The 22,800-nt window shown below is 37.0% G+C and overlaps 1 protein-coding gene across 1 annotated transcript in view; it reads right to left on the minus strand.

The window, feature by feature from the left end:
• Nucleotides 1–471: 471 nt before the first annotated feature.
• LOC131876745 (uncharacterized) overlaps nt 472–22,800 on the minus strand; it is a 42,136-nt gene continuing 19,807 nt past the window's right edge. Inside the window, exons 2-3 of the mRNA XM_059222217.1 lie at nt 1,309–1,716; nt 472–1,164 (exon numbers count right to left, since the gene is read on the minus strand). Of these exons, the coding sequence (XP_059078200.1) occupies nt 727–1,164; nt 1,309–1,680 (810 nt within the window). The 5' untranslated portion in view covers nt 1,681–1,716 and the 3' untranslated portion in view covers nt 472–726. The remainder of the gene's footprint in view (nt 1,165–1,308; nt 1,717–22,800) is intronic.

Here is a 22,800-nt window from a genome sequence, read left to right on the forward strand (position 1 = left end):
CTGCACACTTCTAAGATGAGATGGCTGTGCAGACTGTCACTGAAATTAGGGACTTGTGCCAGCTTCTGGGCAGAAGTCTCTATGAACTTTTAGGCATGATTGATACTACTTGGTAAGTTTGTTTTTCACCTAAGCCTTCTATAGCATAACTAATATTACTTGATATGTATTCACAAATGAACTATGTTATGGTATGCATGCAAAAATAAATCTAGAGTTAAGAGCTAATACAATGCCATGGTGCAATTTCATACACTATTCACATAATTATGGGATTATTCCTTTTGATTAGTTCTTTTACTTTTTAATTTTATTTATCCTGGAAAGTAAGGAAAACTGGTTCAAATTGTAGAAATTGTTCAAAACAAATAACAGACACACTATGTATCTAAGTAAATCCTTCGTAACGTGAAAATAAGTTTTACATATGAACAAATTTAAATATACTAACGAAATTACACCATATTTTATTCTAACATCATTTTTCCATGCCTGTCTCTACAAATACTATTGTTTGTCATTGTACATTACAACAAATTCCCAGATTCCTTGAAAGACAAGGTAACTTCTAGCTTCAAATTTTAATTAAAACATATACTAACTTTTTGAGATAAAAATGTCTTGAATTATCCACCTAACGTAGCTGATCATGGGTCTTTTAGTATATTTGCAATGCAATGTCTATGAAGAACAATATCGACTCCAAATAGATACAGTGAGAACTGTCTAATTAGGTTTCAAATTTTCACCAACCAAAATGCTGTCTTTCAGTGGTTGGAGCTTATCTTCTACCGTAACCTCCTTGAATGTTTCAGTAACATGCTCCACGGAATGAATAATAGAGGCAATTTTTTCTTTAGTGGGCCTTTGAATCTCTTCAGCTTCTTTAAGACTTTGCATGAGTAGTTTTTTCTTTTCAAGTATTTCTGCCAGCTTAGCATCCAACTTCACTAGTTTTTTCTTAATCTTCTCTACATTATTTAGTCCTCCATTCTCTTCATCTTTATCCTTCTTTTTATCCTTTCCCTCCCCTTTCTCTTTCTCTTTTTTACTCTTCTTTTCCTTCTTGTTCTTTTCTTTTATCTCTTCAATACCTTGATCGTCATTAATATCTTTCTTCTCATTATCATTTTCCTCATCCATCCCTTTCTCCTTGCTTTTGTCCTTACCTTTCATATTTTCTTTGTCTTTCTTTTTCTCTTTGCTTTTCTCCTCATTTTCCTTGTCTTTCTTTTTCTCCTTGCTTTTGTCCTCATCTTTGTTCTTTCCCTTTTCTTTCTTTTTATCCTTGCTTTCGTCCTCATTTTCATCATTATCTTTACTTTCCTTGTCTTTCTTTTTCTCCTTGCTTTTGTCCTCATCTTTTTTCTTGTCCTTTTTTTTCTTTTTGTCCTTGTTTTCATCCTCATCTGCATCCTTATCTTTATTCTTTTCATCATCTTTTTCTATCTTATCCTTATCTTTATTCTTTTTCTCATCTTTTCCTGTCTTATCCTCATCATGGACATCATCTTCATCTCTTTCCTTGGTCTTCTCTTTCTTCTCTATATTACTCCTTACACCAGATTTTTCTTTTTGCTCAGTGTATTCAATTTTATTTTCCTTTGCCTCTTCCAAGTGCTCCCTCATTTCTTTTTCCATTGTTTCTAGACTGTTTTGATCCTTCTGTGCTTCTTCCATGGTAACGTGATGACTGTTCTACCTTTCCTTGTGTTCCTGTCAAAGAAATACATGTAGATTATAGTTTGCTGAGAGTGACATTTTCAATAACATAATATAGTAAACTCACATATGCAAATGAAATCAAAGTGAGCTAAAAAGGAACAGCTAAGCACAAATAAAAAGGCTTCCCAAGGTATTATAAAGTAAAGTGGAAGTGCAAAACCCAAATAAAATATTAAATACCCAATGACTAATGGTCCACAAAAATAAAGAAATGCATCAGTATCTGAATCAGATTCAAGATCAGATAATATTCAACTGTTTGTATTTATACTAGGGGTGATATGACCATGGTTTACCTGTTTTTCTATCATCCCTCAAGTTTCCACAGTTTTTATTTAGTCACTTTTCAAACTTGTAAAGTTCCTTCCTTTTGCACTGTTCTTTGACTGTAACTGGTTGTCCTTTTGAGTGACAACGGTTCACTTTGATCACTAGTAGATTATTATAATTTATTCTTCCTTTCTCCTATAAAACTGAATTGCATGGATATATAATAACCATCGGTATCGATATTTAACAACTATCTGTACCAAATGGCTTATTGAAGAATGATCTTAAGGTTTGATGGCATATAGGATTAAGAGTAACTACAAATGCTCCAACCAAAAAACTACTACACCTAGACAAGCAATTAGGAAAACATGCCTAAAAATTGAGGACTCAAAGCTAGCTACTTCAAATCTTGATAAGAGAAGCCACATCAACATAGAAGCGTTAAGAAATGATAAAGGGCAGGTTTATATCTGCTTTGGCGCTCCCTCTGGGATCTCAGACTAACCATTATGCAGAAGCTGTTGCAGCCTACAATAGCATAAAGGTTGTCCATTCCAAGGGCTTTACAAAACTTTGGGCTGAAGGGGACTCCCTAAATATTATTCAATGTATAAAGGACACAAAATCCTAGCTGGACCATTGACATTTTGATCAAATCTGCAACCAAACTGGTGGAAGTCTTTGATGAGTTGGAATTCTCATGTGTACCATGAAGGAAATAAATCAGCTTATGCCTTTGCAAATCTTGGGGTGAATTATGATAACTTCAAGTTATGGGAGGAGTATGCGGCTGTCCCTAATCAAGCCAAAATCTTGTTGTCTAATGATTACCTTCCTAATGGCAAATTTAAACTGTGAAGTTGTAATGATGACAGAAGGGAAGCTCACACACTCATGGGTATTTCTAGTAGCTACCATCTGAAATTTCAGGATAGAGACTATTGGGGTTATAGCAATATTTGGCAAAGTGGATCCTTTAACAGTGAGGAAGGCTGTTTGAGAAGGATGGGGGGAGATCATAACAAGGTTGAATCCTCCAATTGTGTTGGGGTCCTCTACAAACCTCAAAAGTGGAATGTTTTGAAAGAAGGTGGCTTAGTCCCATACATGGAAAAATTTCATGGCAATGACCATATGTCGACTAAAGTCTTTGTTTGTGGATGGAAGAAGATAAAGATTTTGACATTCAAGTGGGAGAGTACTGTTAATGAGGAATCCATAGCCCAGGTGACTGGCCTTTCCATAGACTGCAAGGTTGGGGAAGAGGCTCTGCAAATTTTCTTCAAGAACAACGGGAGAAGAAAGTTGATTAAACTGCGCTTGGGCCATGAATGCATGTCCATTTAACCTTTTTGGACTGTGGTAGAAAAAATTGTGATGAGGTACGTGACTCTTGAGGGGAAGTTCAAGTCTATATACGGGTATCATTTTACTCCATTGAGCCAATTTAGGCATAAATTTCATGTTTCTTTTCCTTTTTATCTATTGGACTCCCTAGAGCACTCCATCAATGAACCAATAGAAATCCTTAAGTTCCGATCATCTATAAAGCTCTAATAATGTTGATCATTAATCATATGACAGCCATGACTGCTAGTGGTGAAACCTTGGACAAAATTGCCAAGCCTAGAAATATTAAGGAGCCTACGGTTGAAGAAATTTTGGATAATAAGGATTCCTCTGAATCTTGGAAGGATGAGAGTTATGAGGACTAGAGTGATGGGGAGGATACAAGGAACTCAGTCCAAGTTGTTCATGGCAACCCTTCACACTCGGTGTTCATGGAGTATGAAGAGAATATTACTCCTAGGAACAACAGAAAGAGTAGGGATGATACTCCTTAAGTTCCTATCAAAAAGGGAAGGGGGAAACTGATTTGTTGTGATTTGATGATTATAGGATTGGGAATGAGAAAGGTGATGAAGAGGGAAAAAGAGTTGTTGGTAAAGAGGAAACCATGGTGATAACTAGTGTTAAGTGAAAAGGAAAATCCCATTCTATGAGGACAGGGAAAGAGAAAATTGTTAGTCCTGAAAGGTTAGAAACTGATGAAGATATCACCGATGCTCAAGCTAAGCTGAACAAGGACGGCAAGATCAATAAGTTTGACAGAAACAAAGTTAAAGGAAAATCTATAATGGCAGAGCCAAGAATAGGAATTCCTTTTCCTTCTATTCCTGATCCTACTCTAAATGTTCCCATGGAGTTTCCCCTTCTTGCTTCTAAGGCTGCCAATAGGAAGAAATTATCAAATGCTTTGAGCAATGTTAGGGAAGCGGTGAATTTGTAACAGAGGATGACAATGGTTTTACATTGAGATCAATCGCAGAAACATGAAGCTGGTTGTCATGCAGGAATGGATGGGGAGCCAAAATGAGATTCAAAGGAAGAATGAGATTGAAATCATGAAGGGGTAGGAAGCCATCCCTAATGTTTAAAAAAATGGAAAAAGAGTTGAGTGCCCTTAGGAATGACCTCAAACATATTGTGGATAGTGTGGACACTAGAAAAAGGAATGGGATAGAAAAATCGTTGTCTTGGAAAAGGATATCAAAGAAATAAAAGAGAACCTTGTGTGGGTAGTTAAGGTGAGCCAATGTACAATCCAAAATAGTGTTGAGGGGTTAAGAATTCTAATTGAAAAGTTGAAGGACCTTTATGAAGAGCACACGATTCAAGAAAATAAGGAAAAATTATCAAGCTGGGCCAAGTATTCGTACCTGTGGTAGTAAGAATTGGAAGTTGCTGAGACTCCGAAGAAGCTATAGTTGTGCTCCTCTACTTTTGGTTTCTTGTCTCTGTTTTTTGTTGTTTTGTGTAGACAAATTATCTACTATTGTTTAGGTGTGCTTACTTGTTAGACAACATTTTGTAAAGGGTTTTGAGATCCCTTCAAAACTTGATTAACCTATAATTAATATAATTTACTAATCAAAAGTTGAAATATCATTAATGAACCTAATTCAAGAGCAAGAAAAATGAAATGATGGCCTGGAACTTGGAGCTTCCTTTGATAGTGAACCAAAAAATTGGAATAGATGGTGAATCCATCTCTTTACCACTTTTGACTTCTATACCATTAGAAAATCTATTTGGATCCTCCAGCAACAACATGGGCACATGGGAACTCACTTGACAACATGATAAAAATCTATATTTTGAAGCGTTCCCTTTGAATAACAAGCCATGTTGGATTCACATTAACAAAAAATACAGTGAAGATAGTTGGGAGACCAGAATCAGTCAACGTTGATTTAGTCTATCCTACGATTTAAATTTTTTTTGTCCTTTTATTAGGCTAAATCCAACCTTTTTTTGTAGCAAGATAGGAGTATGCTAAAATTTTTGTATTTCTTTTCCTTTTTACATTTGCATTTATAATAGTTCCCTATAAAATTGAGTAGTAATTTGTAATTTTAATTGCAGTGACATTTTTTTGACAGAATATTAAAATGCAAGCATTAAAGCATATAGCCAAACCTCCGAAAAATGGGTAGCATGGGATCAAACCCTAAAGTCAGACCAATAGAGTTGGTAGCAAAATTAAACACGTGGCTTCAAAAAATGGAAAAAGCCACAAATTGAATAAGTCTATGGCCTCATAATTGTAACCACTACCATATTAACAAAACAAGATTGTACTCCTGTTGTTCCTATTCTGCAATTTGCTTCTGGTGTTGTTCTGCAGCAATAGTCTACTCCTGTTGCTGTCAGAAACTATGAGGTGATTTCCTCGCTTGATCCTACTTGCAATGATGTCTCTAAAAATAGTATTGCCTGGATTGATGTTTGTAGCAGGTAAAAAGGTAAGTCCTCCCCCCACCAAACTCTTCCATGTCGAGTTATGGGCGATTCTCCCCACTCTTGAGTTGGGTTTATAGATATTATGTTGTTGTTGGTTTGGCAGGCCTTTTAATAGTGGTCTTCTGACTTGCTATTGATGGCCTGTTAGACCTGAGCTTGTATAGGGCAAGCACCTAGTTTTGCTGCCTTTCTTTCATGCCACCTACGAGCTGTTGTATACTGGGTCAACACCCTTGTTTTGCTGCTTATTTTAATAAAAAACAAAACAATATAATAAATGTAAATCAAAACAACTAAGCCACAAGAGCAACACCAATACTGGGAGGGGGTCTTTCCCATTAAAGTTATCCCACTCACCATCTAGCAATCCTTTTCAATATCCATAGGTTTCCATCCATCATGAGTAACATTGTCACCATCCTTAGGATCCTCCTAGGCTTGATTTTGAGCAAATCTTGGTGATGAAACAATGAGAGCTTATTCCCTAATCAGGAATGGTCCAACCATGCCATTGAGCGGATGTGGATGAGTGATGTGGAGGTGGTGATAAACCACTTTGATAACTAGAAGGCTAAGGTGGAAGCAGAGTCCAGCCAAAGAGTTATCTCGTTGGCAATGGTGGAGATATAGTAGTGGCTCTCTGATGACAATGGGAAATGATGTGAGGACTCTAAGGGGTTATGCCTCTAGTCTCAATGGGGAATCTAGCACAACATGAAAAGGAAGGTAGAACATTTGCAACAATGAAAGGTTCATTCCCCCAATGAACAAGAAGGGTCTAAAAATGTTGGAGGTCCAACACAAACTTACTAGGTTGAACTTGAAATTGCATGAGCACATTAGAGATCAATAATGCTTCAAAGTGAATAGAACAATTAGTATCCATAATAAAAATAGTGAAAATAGTATAATTTCGATCTTTTTCCAAATGAAAAAAAGACTCTCCAATATGAAAGCATGTCATAGCTCAAAAAATCAACAAGTAATTTGACCCCACATCTTAGCAAGACATTATGCCATGTGAACAATTTCGGCCTCAAAGGCTAGTTAAAATCACATATCCATTGCCAAGCATTTTGAGCACAAGGGTAATTCAAGAAAAGACAAAAAGGGTTTTATTTTGCCCACAAGGACACCTTGGGTTGGAAATGCCAAGATGAATCAAATGGGTGCCAATTGGAAGACCTTGGTAAAACAAACAATGTGTGAAATGAGTAATTTTAGGTTCCACAATAGCTTTCTAGTTTGTTTGAAACTGTTTGGCCTAGATAAAGTTAAGTGATTGTAAGGACCATCTCCTATTAACATTTTGGATGATGGACAAATGAGAAGAAAGCCATTTTTTTTTTAAGGGGTAAACGCTTTTAACCCGGAGCTATGAACTGGTGGGGCTTGAACCTTGATGGCAAGAACAACAACACAACAACTTAACCATCACAACATGCCACTATTGGCATGAGAAGAAAGCCATATTTAACTTTTCTTCGAAGTTTAATTAATTGACAAACCACTTCCAATCTTTTCAAAAAAGCTTGAGGAATGTCCAAATACCTACCAAGAATGTTGGAATATTACTCATTAGTATTGTTAATATAGGTTAGATAATTAAATAGAATAAATAATCATTTGTATATAATACAAAAAAATGTTAATTTTGTGGTTGCTAGTGGTAGAGATTTTTTTTAATGGGAAACCACAAGCTTTACAAGCCAATGCATATCAATGTAAAACTCAACTAGGTGAAATCAACATAACTGAATATTTATATTTATGGTTGCAATAATGTAATCTATAAAGTTTTAAATTTTATTTGCTCTAGAATTTTCAATAGAGAAAGCATGGCATTTAATATAGATTAACTAGGTTAATCCCCAAAATGCATCCTACCATCCTTGTTCCCAAAACATCGTGGAACATAGGTTTTGGTAGATTTCATGGTCAACCTATCTTAATCTATACTTGGACTTGGCTTGAGGATTGAAAAGCCATATGGAATTTATCTTGAAGTAAGAATCCAAAAGATTTCCAATTTTCATTCTGAAGAACTTGAGGGAATGAATCTAGGGAGTGGCCACCAAAGGTTTGTCTGGAAACAATAGAGTGGGAGGCCACCATATTGAGTGTAGGGTGATAGATAAATCATTGCAAAATCTGTCTCCATTCCAGAACATACATGGCTTAATAGATTCCCATGCTTTCCAAATACTTTTGGCAACAAAGGTGCCATTGATTTTCATATGCATTGAAGCAATAGAAAGAGAATTGAATCCAACAGCATACACATATGGCAATGCAACTTCATGGTAAAAATTTTTAGGCTTCATTGCCATCACATACTTTGATAATCCATTTAGCACAAAGAGAAATACCCTACCTATTGACATCAATAAGGCATAGCCCACCCGAATCTCCTGGTAGGTAGCAAAAATCCAAAGTTTGACAATGAAATTTGTATTGGCCCAATGAAAATCTAGATGTAGATTTTGACTATAATATTTTGTTGGAGCTGGACTAGAAAGATTGGAAGGCAAAAGGAATTCCTAGGAATTAAAAAAATTTCCTTGTGTTCAATGGGTTTCCATTCGAGGTATGGAGCCAAGCTAGGAAATGGGAAAAAGACTGACTATAATACTTCATCTTGTTCCATTAGTTACTGGAGTCCGAAACAAAACAAAAAAGTGTCAAGACACTCAAATGCTGTCCTCATCTTCAATGAGCATTAAGGAGTCTTCCACAAAGTGCCCTTTGACTGATTACTACAACATAGTTCCAAGAAGAGAAATTCCTTTGAAACGTTGCTGCCAAACACATTGGTAGGAAGATAGTCCAACATTCAGCAGCAAGAACATCAAGTGAATATGCAAGAGGTCAACCCTAATAGAACAAAAGAGGCCAAATGGTCAAATTGCTGGTTAGGCAAGTAGAGGCATCAACAAAGAGCATTTAGACCGAGTACGTAAAGCTGGATCACATCCAAAAGCTTTAAGCATGGAAATAATGAAATGTTGTTCAATCCTATAATAAGCTTTTTCAAAATCATTTTTTATAAAAAGCACTTATTGGTTAATTTTTGTTCTCATTCTAAACCCTCCTAGACTACAATGACATTGTCAAAATTTATCTACTTTGAATAAATCTAATCTATGAAGGATCAATCATAAATAGGAGGAGATGTTTGACTTGCAAGGCTAAAGCTTGGTGTAATACCCCTCTTGTTTGCATATTTTTTGTTGTGGTCTCGGTATTTTGCCTATGGTTGTACCTTGTTGGCATTCTGGCGATGTAGATATTTTTGGTTGCAACCTTAGTTTCTGAGGCTTCTTTGCCATATGTTGCTTATGGGTTCTTACTTTATGGTTGGCTTTGACTTGTAAGAACTCAATGATTCTACTTTTGATTTTGATTATGAGTTGGTTGTGGGTGATATTTTACCTGGTTTAGATTGTGATTTCGGCATTGGGAAGACGTGTTGAGATAGAGTATTATTGTGATTTGAAATATCAATGTTAATATGGAAATGTAATGTGAATTCGATTAATTATTAAATGAAGCAAGTTGTGTCTTATGGTATTAAATGCTAATCGATGTAGTTGATACATGTTAGATTTAGTGGATCATTATGATGATGATGATGATGTTATGATGTCAACCCTATTCAAGAAATATTTATATGCTCATCGTTGCAATTAAATAATATTGATTTCATTATTTAATGCAGTTAATTAGATGTGATTACTATTAATGTGCTTTAATTGATAATTGGATTTGAAAGGGAAGATATCATATCATTCAAATATATGAGAATGCATACGACATTAAAATCCCCTTCCAATGATTTTAGCTATATACATAAATGTGTGTGTGTATATATATATATATATATATATATGTATGTATGTATGTGTATATATATGCATATACATGCATACATATATGTGTGTGTGTGAGTGTGTGCGCATGAGAAGGTACACTTGACGTGTGAATGTTTTAGTGGCTACAGGTACTGGGTATCGGCTCCACTTGGCTCCGTAGGTCTAAGTGCACCCTTCCCCAATGGTGGTTACAGGAGATAGCACATTGACCAATTTGGTTACCCAACCATAGCCATCGCTCCTAATTTGGACAATTTGCCTAATTATATGTGTTTACACCCCCGGTTACTAGTTTCGTTAAGTCTGATTACCCTAATGCATATTTGTGTAAGATCTGTAATAATTGTTCATGCATAGTCAGTTGTTTGTGAATTGTCGCGATTACATGCTTATATTAATTATATTTTAATATGATAGTGGTGATTTAATATTTAATGGTTAAATGTGCCTTATATGTATTTGATTTAATGAAAATTCCATGATTTTATCTTGGGGGTCATTTTGAAGTTTTTGTGATTCTTGAGTTTTAAGTTGAAATTATTATTATTTTATTTCCCACTCAAAAGTGAGTTATATTTTGGAAATTGTAATGTCCCCTTTTTTTAAAATAAGATTTAATAATAATAAATTAAAACATAAAATAATAAAAATAAAGGCATGGATTGAAGAGTTATGACTCTCTCGAACATGAGATATAAAAGGGAGAAGAGATCATTTGAAAAGGGAGAAGAGATCATTTGAAAAGGAAAAAAGGAGGGAAGAAATGAATGGAAGCATGTGAACCAAGGAAGGATTAATGGAAGTCGAAAGGAATGGGAAGTAGAAAGGTTGTGTCTCTTTCAAAGGGCAAACATTATGAAGGGTTGTACTATTTCAAAGGGTGGAAATTGTGAAAGGTTGTGCCTCTTGCCAAATGGTAGGCATGATGAAGAGATGTGACCTCTCTCTCACATGGGAAGATTTAAAGGGAAGAAGGTCCATTTGAGGAAGAGATGGAAGGGAGATCAATTTGAAGAATAATTTATTATTCTCAAAGGTAGCAATGAAGGGTAGTGATTCAATTCTAATGAAGGGTGGAGACTCAAGTCTTACTCAAGGTGGTGACCCTTTCACCAATGAAGTATAGAAGAGATCATTCTAATTATTCAAGGATCACTCAAAAGGCATGGAATGAAGATTTATGATTCTCTCAAACATGAGATATAAAAGGGAAAATAGATCATTTGAAAAGAAAAGGAGGGGGGAAGAAATGAATGGAAGCATGTGAACCAAGGAAGGATTAATGGAAGAAGAAAGGAGTGGGAAGTATGTAATGTCCCCATTTTTGGAGTAAAAATAATTAATTAATTTAATTAGTTAAGTTGTCCAAATTATTGATATTTCTTTTGGATAGCTTGATTAATTATTTTAATTAATAATATTAAGTTAATTATTTTTAAAGTTATTAAATATATTAAAAAATTAAAAGATGACTATATATTTAATTAATTTAATAAAGTGACTTAATTAAATATTATATCATAAAGTAACTTAAAATAATATTATTTCTAGAAGCTTCTAGAGATGGACTGAAAAAGTATAAAGGGAGATCTAGTTGAGCTTCAAGGTAGCTTTGGATTGGTTTTTGATATTGAATTGAGTTTTGTAGAACCAAGGGGGTGTCTGCAGAGTATTGTCTTTGGGAACGAAAACTCCCATTGATAGCATAATTGAGGGAGTGAAAGACCTTCGGAGGGGTTGCAACTGAGAGTGGGAGACAACTCAGTCTTCCATATTGTGCTTATTGGGATTATTACATCTACATGGTGATTGGGATTTATGGTGTTTTCAGATTATTATATTGGACATCCCAAGTGCATTGATTTTCATTAGAGAAGGATGATTTTTTGTAGAAGCATTTGGAGGAGATTTTGTGGTGATTACAGGGGTAGTTTCAATTCTAAATCATAATCTAACCAGAGCTCTTGTTTCCACAATTTTGCTCTTACTCCACTATTAAAGCATCACATTTAAGGTTGGAGGATAGCACTAGCACAAGGGAGGATAGGCGATCCTTTTTGGATAATTTGGAAGGAAGAATAAGAGGAGTTTAGGGACCAATCAATTCTGAATATAAATTGTACCAGTCTGCTATATTCCACGATTTGGTTCATAGACACACATCTTTGCACCTGATTTGGCATTTGACATTGATAATTTGTTTGGGAAGGGTCAGTGCTCATTCTAGGAATCAAGGAGAAGAATTTGGCATCAGGAATTGATAATTCTCAGACCTCCATAACAGCAACAGGGGCGATTTGGTAGGAGGGTCAAATTTGGTCATTGGAGGCTTAAAGATTGGCGATATTGCTTGCTTCTTCCATTTCTCAACTAGGCGATTTTACCAGGTTCATTTTGGTATCAAAATCTCTAAGAATTTCTCAGTTGTATGCATGTATTAATGGCTGTCTTAAGTCTTCAGACATTCTGAAGCTCACTGTTAATTGATAAGTGTTTGGCATTCATTTGAGTCATTGTAAGGAGACCATTGTTTCAAAATATCAAGGAGTAATAAGGTTGCATTCAGATCTTATATGTTACTTATTTATCTAGTGGTATGCCAATTGTTTGTTTAAATGCCTATTAGCTGTAGACATTCATTCCACCCTTGAAAGTCATGAATATGTGTTAGTGGTGTTGGATTGAAGTAATTATGCAAAGTGTTGTTAGTTTAGACAATTTAAGTGATCATTTGCAAGCATCCTTAGTGCCGTAAAACAACATTGAATCAGACTGAAACTAAGACCAGCAGACTGAGACTTTGTGAATGAATTGTTTTGACAAAATTCCTTGAGCCATGAACAACATAACTCGCAAGTTATACTGCAGCCTAGTAACCGCATAACAGATTATACATATTACAGACAGAAAACTAGAACAGCAGGCTGCTAGCTAAGTGTTGACAATATTCCTTGCATATTCAGTCATTTATGAGCAGGGGATATTTCAAAGTAGAAAGGTTCTCTTTCAAAGGGAACAAATTATGAAGGGTTGTACTATTTCAAAGGGTGGAAATTGTGAAAGGTTGTGTCTCTTGCCAAAGGGCAGGCATGATGAAGAGATGTAACCTCTCCCTCAAAGATATAAAGGGAAGAAGGTTCATTTGAGGAAGAGATGGAAGGGAGATCAATTTGACGAGTAATTTATTATTCTCAAAGGTAGCAATGAAGGGTAGTGACTCAATTCTAATGAAGGGTGGTGACTCAAGTCTTATGAAAGGTGGTGACCCTTTCACCAATGAAGTATAAAAGAGATCATTCCAATCATTCAAGGTTCACTTATCAATCATCATTCCAATCATTCAAGGATCACTTATCAATCATCATTCCAATCATTCAAATCAAGCAAACAATCAATTAGCATATCATTCTATCAAATCAACAAAAACTTAATCATCTCTCACCAATACCTCAAATCATTTCAAAGGAATTCATTCATTCAATCAATCAATCACCGAAGGAGATCAGATTGGGCATCTATTAAGAAACTGAGTATACAGTAGTTCAATTCTATACTGTGGTTTTGGTACGAGTTCCTATACATAGCAAAATGAATACTATTTATATCTGCACACTGCTGATTAATGATGCATTGCTGTTTATGACGGTCTAATATAGCATAATGAATATTATTTCCATCTGTTCATTGCTGATTCATATTGTGCTGTTGCTTATGACTCTTTAATTAATAGATATATAGAATACGTGACATAATATAGGATGTTCTATATATATTTTTGTTTTCCAACCATGGTAGGGGTAATGAGGGATTACAAGGAGGGGAACGGCAATGGGGTACTCTTCAGGGTGGAGACCGAATGGTCCCATGAGGCCAAGGGGGTACAAGGGGTACTGCCTTTGAGCTTAAGAAGGGATAGACTTCTGGGCCACCCTATTGTGAATACTCCTCATCCCTTTATCATGGTGAATTAATATACCAAGAAGTCCAAACATAGGGAGTGAGAAATGGTTGGCAAGATGAAGGGGAATGGTTATAGGAGACCTCACTAGATACACCACCTCATATGGATGGCATGGGTCACATGAGGCCAAGAGGGATGGTATATCCACTCTTGGACCTAAAGTAGAGGATCTCTAAGGCACCTTATCGCCTTATTCTAGCTTCCCTATGGTTGAATTTCCCCAATAAATTAGAGATATCTTATGATTAATTTTATGTTCCCAACCCTAGTAGGAAAGTTACTTGGAATTGTGATTTTAGGGAAAAAAACTAGGGCATTTACAAAAAGGGACATTATAGTATTTGCAGTTTATTTTCACAACACTTAGTTTATTTTCTCTTCATCGCACTCTCAAAATCCTACATGGTGAATTTGAATTGTTGAGTTTGGGAGATTGAATTTGTGGATTTTTGTGGGTGTTGGCTCAAAGGATTTGGAGTGGTGAATTCTACCGATTGTTCGAAAATCTCTTCCTCTTTTGGTGCGCTCGTTGTGCATTTTCATTTAGAAGTTTTTATCAAGTTTTGAGGTAGGATTTTTAATTTCTCCCTTGTTTCTTAATGGAATCAACTTTTGTAAGCTGCAAATGATTTGTAATGTGAATTTAAGCATTCTTCCTCTTTATAGATTTTCATTTGGGCGATTATATGAATCGTATGTTGACATTATGAAATTGTGGGTTTATATGGAAAGACGCTGTCAGAATTTTATTGGATTATTGGAATGGCATTTTGAATGCGTTTTTTTGATGTTGGGTGCATGATAATCAATGGGTTTTCTCAAATTTTTGAGTTTTAGAGGTCCGCTAGTGATGGTCTGCGCATTTGTTGCCCAGTCTTGCGCAATTGTTCATGTTCCTTCCATTTCTTTCGTTGAGGCTCGATGGTCTCCATGACTGGTTTTTGGTCCAAACTGGCCTTTGATAAAGTGAATTTTGTGGATTATAAATTGATATTATAATGTGGAATGATATGTTTATATATGAGATTTTCAACTTAGGATTGTATTGGATCCATTCTATGGCATTTTGGCCATTTGGGCAATTGAGTATATTTGATGATTTTGGTCTCAAATTGATATAAGAACCTGGTTTCAAAGTTGATATCTTTGTCATTGGTTTCATGTTTTTGGATTTCATTGAGCCTAGGGTGGGTAGTAGAGTCGATGACAAGAGTGGCTACCAATGTGCACCCGACCCAAAGTGGTATGTAGACAATCACATTGGGGAGTTTCTTAATCAATTGATAACATTAAATAAAACTCGGGATGGGTTAAAACATTTAAATAAGATAATTGGTGCCCTAAACTTGCCTTGAGCGCTAGTACGAGGCTAAGGAAGTCTTGGGAAGGCATGCCCGCACATGTAGGCACTATTCTTACTCGGAGTGGTATGCCAGCACATGTGGCGTTGGTTCTTGCATGATTGACATTCTTGTCTGTATGAGAGAATGTTTGGTTCTGTGTGAGCCATCCCTTCAAGCTATGCTATGACACTCCACTCTCTTGTTCTCTATGTACCCAACCCTATAGATATGAGTAGCACCTAAAAGATGATGTACCTTCCATGTTGGTGATCTTTCATTTTGGATTCATGTGGTAGCCTTGTATGTGGCCATGGTGTTATTGGATTATTGAGGTGTTGGATGTTGAATTGATTCATACTTGATGAATTGATGTTATTCCTCCTTCTTGAGTGCATCCTCACTTTGTATGTGAATTGAATTTCCTTGTGGTTATGGCTCCTTCTTCTCTTATCTTGACGTTGCATTATGATTCTTGTGATTGAGAGCTTCATGTTAAGTGCATGCTCCTTTATTGGCATCGAGATAGCCTACTTCTTCCCCTGTATGCTTGTATGACTATTTGGGTTGTGTGACTATCTCTATGAGCACAGTGGGGTGGACCTAAGGGTTCCACATGGTTGGGTGGCATTGCAAACCACCGTTGGAGACCAGTGGACTTGGATTGTGATCAGCTCGGATAGTTTCTCCACCCTCCTCAACACTTGTTCCTTCTCATTCTCTCTTTCTTATAAGAACGTAATTATTTGTATATTGAAACATGTATTGTATCATTGATTATGTATGTAATGAACACTTCAAGAGGAGTTGGATGTAATTATGACTTAATGATATGGATTAGTGTATCTTTATGTGCTCCAGTGTTAGAATTAGGCACGAGTTATGATCTTGTATGTTCATCATTTCTTATGCTATTTGGTTATGTTGTAGGAACACTTCTATTGGTGCTCTAAAATGAACGTAGAAGTGGTTTGTGTAGTTGAGGACGTTGATTTAGACATCTAGTTTGGTCATGAGTTCTTGACCCTATTTCAGTACGTTGTGAAGGTAGCAATGTCAGGGAACCCTTAGAGGTGAGTGGAGATGGTTTTGTTGGAGTTAGGATGAAATCTTGGGTGTTCGTTTGCGACTAGGGTTTCGTTGGGGCTCAACAATGACACTTAGGACCTAGTGGATGGTTCAGTTTGTTGACTTGAGCCTTGCATCTTCAAGGATGGCCTTGTGTGACCCTAAACACCCATTGAACTTGTCCTAGAGTTTGGGAGACTTCTCCCTTTGTTTGTTAGAAGTTTAAGATGTTAAACCTTCCACTTGTGAGTTGTTGCTTATTGACAGTATGACCTAATCTTGAGGTATGAGCATTATCCTTGCATACAATATCTAAGTTCACACTTAAATACTTCAAAAAAAAATTCCCTATATTATTGATGTATTTTGCTCATATCCTCTAGGGTTCCTTGGCGGGGCGTTACACTTGGCAATGATTTTATAGGAGACATTCAAGAGAGTGATGGTCCTCTAATTGTAGATCAATTCCAAATCCCCAATTTTAGCCATGAACTTGATCTTTCCTTTCTTGATTATAGGACCTAGAGAATTGAAATGTTCTGCTTCAAAATCAACTTTAAACAGGTCACAACCCATATTATCCCAAGAGATTTTGTAAAATTCAAACAGGAACCATTGTGGCTAGGCACTTCATCATTAACCATCTGTTGACGTGTCTTTTGTACATGACCAAACACAAAATAAAATACCCAGAGGTATCTTATCCTCTCTTGACTAAAGTTTCTGACTGCTGAAGATCTCGCCAAAGGATCAGTCGGAGTAACTCCAAGGTTCTTGTATGTAGGTTCTCTACTCGTGGATAAGCTCTTTGTGGTATGATGTGATTTTGCTGGAATCACAAGGGGACTTACACTTGACGACCTAAACATCTGATTTGTTGGAATTACAGGATTTCACTAGCCTAGATTTTTGAAAAAAAGAAAAAAGGCTGAGGGCGAGGGAAGGATCTAATTCTGACACTAAGAATGTAGGAGCAATGAATGACCTTTGATGAAATTATAACTAAGTCTTGTCTTGACATCCCAGGACCATCTCCACAAAGTTAGTGCGATCTTTGGAGGAAAGCTTTATGATGTTCAGATCATCGCTACATGCATAGATACCATCAGGCTGATGCATATCAATGAAGAAGCGACAATTGAAGTTAAGCTTAAGCTGAATGATTCTAGTTGACTACACAAGGCAAGTCTGCAATCAACAAACTGCTAGTAGTATGGATATACAAATTTCACCATCAATCAAACACATTTCTTCCACTCATCTAATAACATGAAATCAAATCTGAGAAGTATAAAGACCATGCAAATTGTTGAATCGACCCATAGATTTCACCATTTCTTCAATGAAGTTTTACAAGTCTTTTACAACATCTTGGCAACAATCTTTTCCTTCTCTTGCTATTCTATCAACTGACTATTCACTATTAGCTAACTATTCACCTACTATCAACTATTGATTAACTATTCTCTATTAGCTAACCATTGAATAACTATTAGCGTTTACAAATGAGGAGCCAGGGCTTATATGGTGCCCACAATACAATTCAATGGCTTAGATCAATTTGAGATCAATGGTTAAGATTTTACAATGAAACCCTAATTAGGGTTTGTTACAACAAACTCAATTCTGGCCAATGAAATAATTGCATTATTTGGACACGTCTTCTCTGGAATATTCGACCAATGGAGAATCGGGGTAGTGTTGTGACCATTTCACACATCGCCCCATCCAAATGGGGCCCCCCTCTTCTTGCTTTTGTTTTGCCTGTTCTTCTCTCTGCTTTTAGGGTTTTGAGTAAGTGAGTGAGTCGTTTGGACTAGGGTTAAGCCTTAGGGGTTTCTTTTTGATATTTTCAAGCCGAAGTCTAGTCAAATTTTGAAAGATTATTAAGCATCCTCCCCAAGATTGCAATTTTTGAAATAGGATGAGCCTGCCAGGAAGTCAAGTATGTCTCAGGTTAGGCCCAGTTAGGATTTTGAGGGCAAATTCAAGTTAGGTCTAAGTGTTACCATTTTAATGATGGAATTATGCATTTTTTTTTTGTCTGGGTAAATTTTGACCAAATTGTGGAAGCAAGATAACTGATTCCTAGCCTTGAAGATGACCTAACCCTGCATGATGAAGTGATTTGAAGATTTAAATTCTGGTTATTTTGGCTTATAAAGGCAAAATCGCTCCTGTCCCTCTCCCAGGGACCAAGGCAAAAATATTATTTGGTGCATATCTGTCTCTAACTTCCTTTAATTGTTTTGTGCAGGGTCGCCAGGAGATGATCGGACGTAAATTGAAGATTTTGAAGATTTTGAAGACTCGAAAATGATAAATTTTGAAGGTTTAAGGTGAATTCGCTCCTGTCCTCTACTGAAGGACCAAGGCAAAATGATTTACTTAAGTCATTCTTGGCCTTGATCGATCAAATTGAAGCACCAAGGATACAATGAAGGATGAAATGAGCATAATGGAGTATCCAGACTTAGTCGAAAGCGATGGAAGGTTGAACTTTTTGCCTAGAAAGATGAATTCGCTCCTGTCCCTCACCAAGGGACCAGAGCGATTTTTCTTTGTACACACCTTCTTGGACCATCTTTGGATTTGGGGTCTCATTCACAGATTGTAAAAAGATGATATCTTCCCCAGCAAAGGAAATTTGAGATGAAACATGAAAAGATTTAGCCTTGAGGACAAAAGGCACTCCTGTCCCTCACTGAAGGACCGGAGCTTGAATTCCAAATTTGCATTATCCTTGCAAGATCTAAGTAATTTTGCGATTTGAAGAGGTCAAGGGAAGTGTGTTTTATTCATTGAATATAACTTGAGTGGCCTACAAAGGAGAGAATCAACCCAAGTTGCAATAGGCGCTCCTGTCCCTCTCCAAGGGACCAGAGCAATTTTCTCACAAGGCAAACTTTTGGCAAAGGAAAAGCAAGTTTCAAGTTTGACATGAATGAAGGAAGGCGTAATCAATCCATTGAAGATAATTTTGGAAAGTTAGCAAAACATAAGTGAGCTCAAAATTGCCTAGGCGCTCCTGTCCCTCACCCAGGGACCAGGGCGAAAAACGCATTATCAAGTCTTCCCCTCCAAATTTGGACGAATCCAGGCCAAAGCACAAGATGGCGATGATATTTAAAATGCTTCAAAGAAGAATGAAGTTGCAAGGACCATAAAACTTGATGAAAATTGGCTAGGGCGCTCCTGTCCCTCACCAAGGGACCAGAGCGAAATCTTCAAATTTGTCTAATAGCCTAACATTTTGAATGCTACTTTCGTTTCCAAGACTCAAGATGGAATAAGGAATGATGTTTTACGCCTTGGAGGTAATTAGATATTGATATGGTTAAGAATTTGTGCTATGGACTAAAAATCGCTCCTGTCCTTCACTGGAGGACCAGGGCGATTTCTATAAAATCAACCATTTTCCTCCAAAGCCACGCCAAGACAAGGTGATACAAGATGGGAAATGTCCTTCGAAAGATGATGGACAAAGAATTGACCCCAAAAATCAACGATCCTGGGCTCAAATGTAAAAATCGGTCCTGTCCTTCACTGGAGGACCAGGGCGAAAATCCTTAAATGAGCTCATTTTGTCTTGAGAAAACGAGTTGAAAATACACTGAAGGGACAATAAGGATCATTGCTTACCCCACCACATGAATTGGCGATTTAGAAGACAAGGACCAAGGACAAAAGGTAAGATCGCTCCTGTCCCTCACCAAGGGACCAGGGCGAAAGTGCTTTAAGGCACACTCCTTCCAAAGAAGGAATGAATTAAACTCAAGGTTCCCAATAAAAATGCTATTTTGGACGTCCAGGAAGAGACTTTGAACGTGAAAAGCAAGAAATACAAGGCCAAAAATGAAAGGGCGCTCCTGTCCCTCTCCCAGGGACCAAGGCGAGGTTCTTAACAAAGTGATATTTTTACCATGCCTAGGCGCCAATGTCCTCTAAATCACATTAAATGTCAATTTCGCTAAAACTCCAAAATATTTTAATTAAATTGGCATTTAATAAGGGTGCGTTGATATTTAATAATTAATTCAAGCCTTAGAAAATCGTTTTTTATTATTATTAAGGCCTTTTGAAATTAATTATTATTAAATTAAATTTAAAAGATAGAGCGCTTGGGGTATTATTTTAATATTTTAATAAAGTCGGCCTCTTCTTTTATTAAATTTTGTTTATTTTTGGCCTATTTTCACCAAGTCGGCCTATGGGAAATTGCAATGGTGAGCGCCTATATAATGGGGGTGTGTTGAACCATTTTAACCCATCATTCAATCATTTATTCAAGTGCGATTTGGAAGAACAAGAAGGAGTGCGAAATTTGATTTAAGAGGAGCGAATCTTATTGAAGGTTAGAGGTGGAGCAAATTTTCCTCAAGGCGTTGAAGACTAAAGGTGGTGAAGTTGATAAGGAAGCGCATTTTGCTAGAGGACTTCAATCTACCTTTTTCCTAGCGAATTTCCTTATTTTGCATCGTTTTTTAGAGTTAGTTCTCAAGAAGAGGTATGGCGAGATCTTCCTAGTCTCAATTTTGAAATTGTTGAAATTTTGAATTTCAAATTACGTAGCCATATATAGGAAATGATAATTCAAAGATTTATCATGAAGTTTCCTAATTGAAATCTTTGAATCTCCTTTCTACTCTATATGTTTAAATTGCAAAATATATTACTCATTATGAAATGTTATGTAGGTGTCAAGATGGTGACCCCAAAGGCGGGATCACCCACTAGTCATCCAGCTCTCATGAAGGAAGATCAAAGGAATGAAGAATTGGAGACCAAGATCGTGTCAAAGTGGAGCAACATTGGAGATACCAACTTGGGAAACTTCAGTGTGAAGAAGTTTTGAGAGGTCCCTTACATTGGAAAGCCATCACCTGTCGCAAGGAGAATAATTGAAAGTGGCATTATCAAGGCGGCCGGTTTCCCTCCAGCAGTCCAGTGCCATGAGCTGATGATCGAGTGCGCCCGCCACTATAGCCCACAATCAAGATCAATCGTGTCCAAGGAAGGAAACACTTTGGCTTACCTTTCAGAAGAGGCTATCAGTGAAGCTCTCCATTTACCAGAACATAAAGATATGATTTACAAAAGCTTGGAAGGAGCTAGGTCCATGTACAAAGATGATCTAGACACTTGCTTGAGCATCATCAATAAGAATTGGTTACTCAAAAGTCATCCTCGCCTGAGCAAGATTCCCAACACACCACATAGGATCGACTTCCAGGAGGAGTACAGAGATTTGATAACTTTACTCAATCGAGTTACCGGGGCTCCTCAAGCCTTCTATTTTGAGAAGTGGATGTTCTACTTCATCCAAGTGATAGTTCAAGGAAAAGGGACAATTCATTGGGCTAGAATTATTAGCCATTGCTTGGACGTGCAGTTGAGAAGACTGAAGGCTACCAAGTCATTCCACATGAGCTCGTACATCATATATGCCTTGATCAGGAGTTTTGAATATGCAGGACTACCTCACAGAGGAGTGATCGGAAGAGGGCCCGGGGAAGTCAGAGTTTGTGAATCTTATGTTCATTTGCATCATCCACCTGGAAGTAACTACAAGTTAGTTAATGATACCTTCACGATGAACATCACCAGGACATTGCAAGGCGGGATTCACAATCGGATATCTCAAGATGCACAAGAGCTTGTGAAGAGGTATGGTGCTTGGTTTATCCAATTCCAGAAGTTTACATATATTAGAGTTCATGGGTGTCCTTCACCTCCATATATGTTGCCAAGATATCCGACAGACAGGATAGTGTTACTTGAGGTGACTAGGCAGTTGGCAGCTTATGCAAAGGCATGGAAATGGAATTCTTGTGCCTATCATACTAGGGAATTCAGTTGAGGTATGTCCTAATGCTCTAGCCATGGATGATGCAGAGAAAGAGTTGGCCTTATATTCATTTTCATTGTTTGCCTTGAGAGAGAACTTTGATCCTTATGGATATATAGAAGAAACAGTTGGTAGAAAGTACAAGCATGAATTTCAGATAGAGGATTTTTTGATGAATCTCTCAGATGATTTAGAAGTGAAAAGAAAGATGCATTCTAGGATACCTTTGGATCTCATCAGGAAATGCAAAGTTTACAGAGTGACTGATCAAGCTCAAGACAGTGGCAGACATCTCCAATCATCTTATGACCGAGAAGACAAAGCAGTAAAGATAGATTGGAATGAACCTGAGGTTTTTGACTTAAAAGCTTTGATGGCTCCAGTTTTGTCTTGTACTTGCAGATGGGTTGATGTTCAACATCAAAAGTTAAGAGAACAAAACATACCTATGACTTTTACTTTGGAGGAAAGACGAGGGGAAGGAGGAGCAAGCACAAGTGAAGGCAATCCTCATCCTAGGAGCACAAATGAAGACAATCCTCACCCTAGATGCGTAAGTGAAGGAAATCCTCATCCTAGAAGCACGAAGAGGAAAGAAAGACCTGAGAAAAGGGAACCCTCCAAGAAGAAGCAGGAGGCCCATCGAGATCACTCATCTGGCACATCTTCCCGACATGAAAAAGGGACAAGTCAAGGACAAGAGAAGAGGGTACTTGAAGTTGAGGAATCTATGGAATCAATGGTCCAGAATGATAAACATGAAGAAAGGAAAGCACCTCAACGTTCATCAAGTCAATCTCCTCAAGTTAATGAGCTACATGAAGACAAGAATAATGATGAAGTGACATCTCCTCTCTGAGAAGAAGAACCATTGCCTAAAGAGATACAAGTCAGAGAGACAAGGTCCGC

This window comes from Cryptomeria japonica, chromosome 6 (genome assembly GCF_030272615.1).
Source record: "Cryptomeria japonica chromosome 6, Sugi_1.0, whole genome shotgun sequence".
NCBI lineage: Eukaryota > Viridiplantae > Streptophyta > Pinopsida > Cupressales > Cupressaceae > Cryptomeria > Cryptomeria japonica.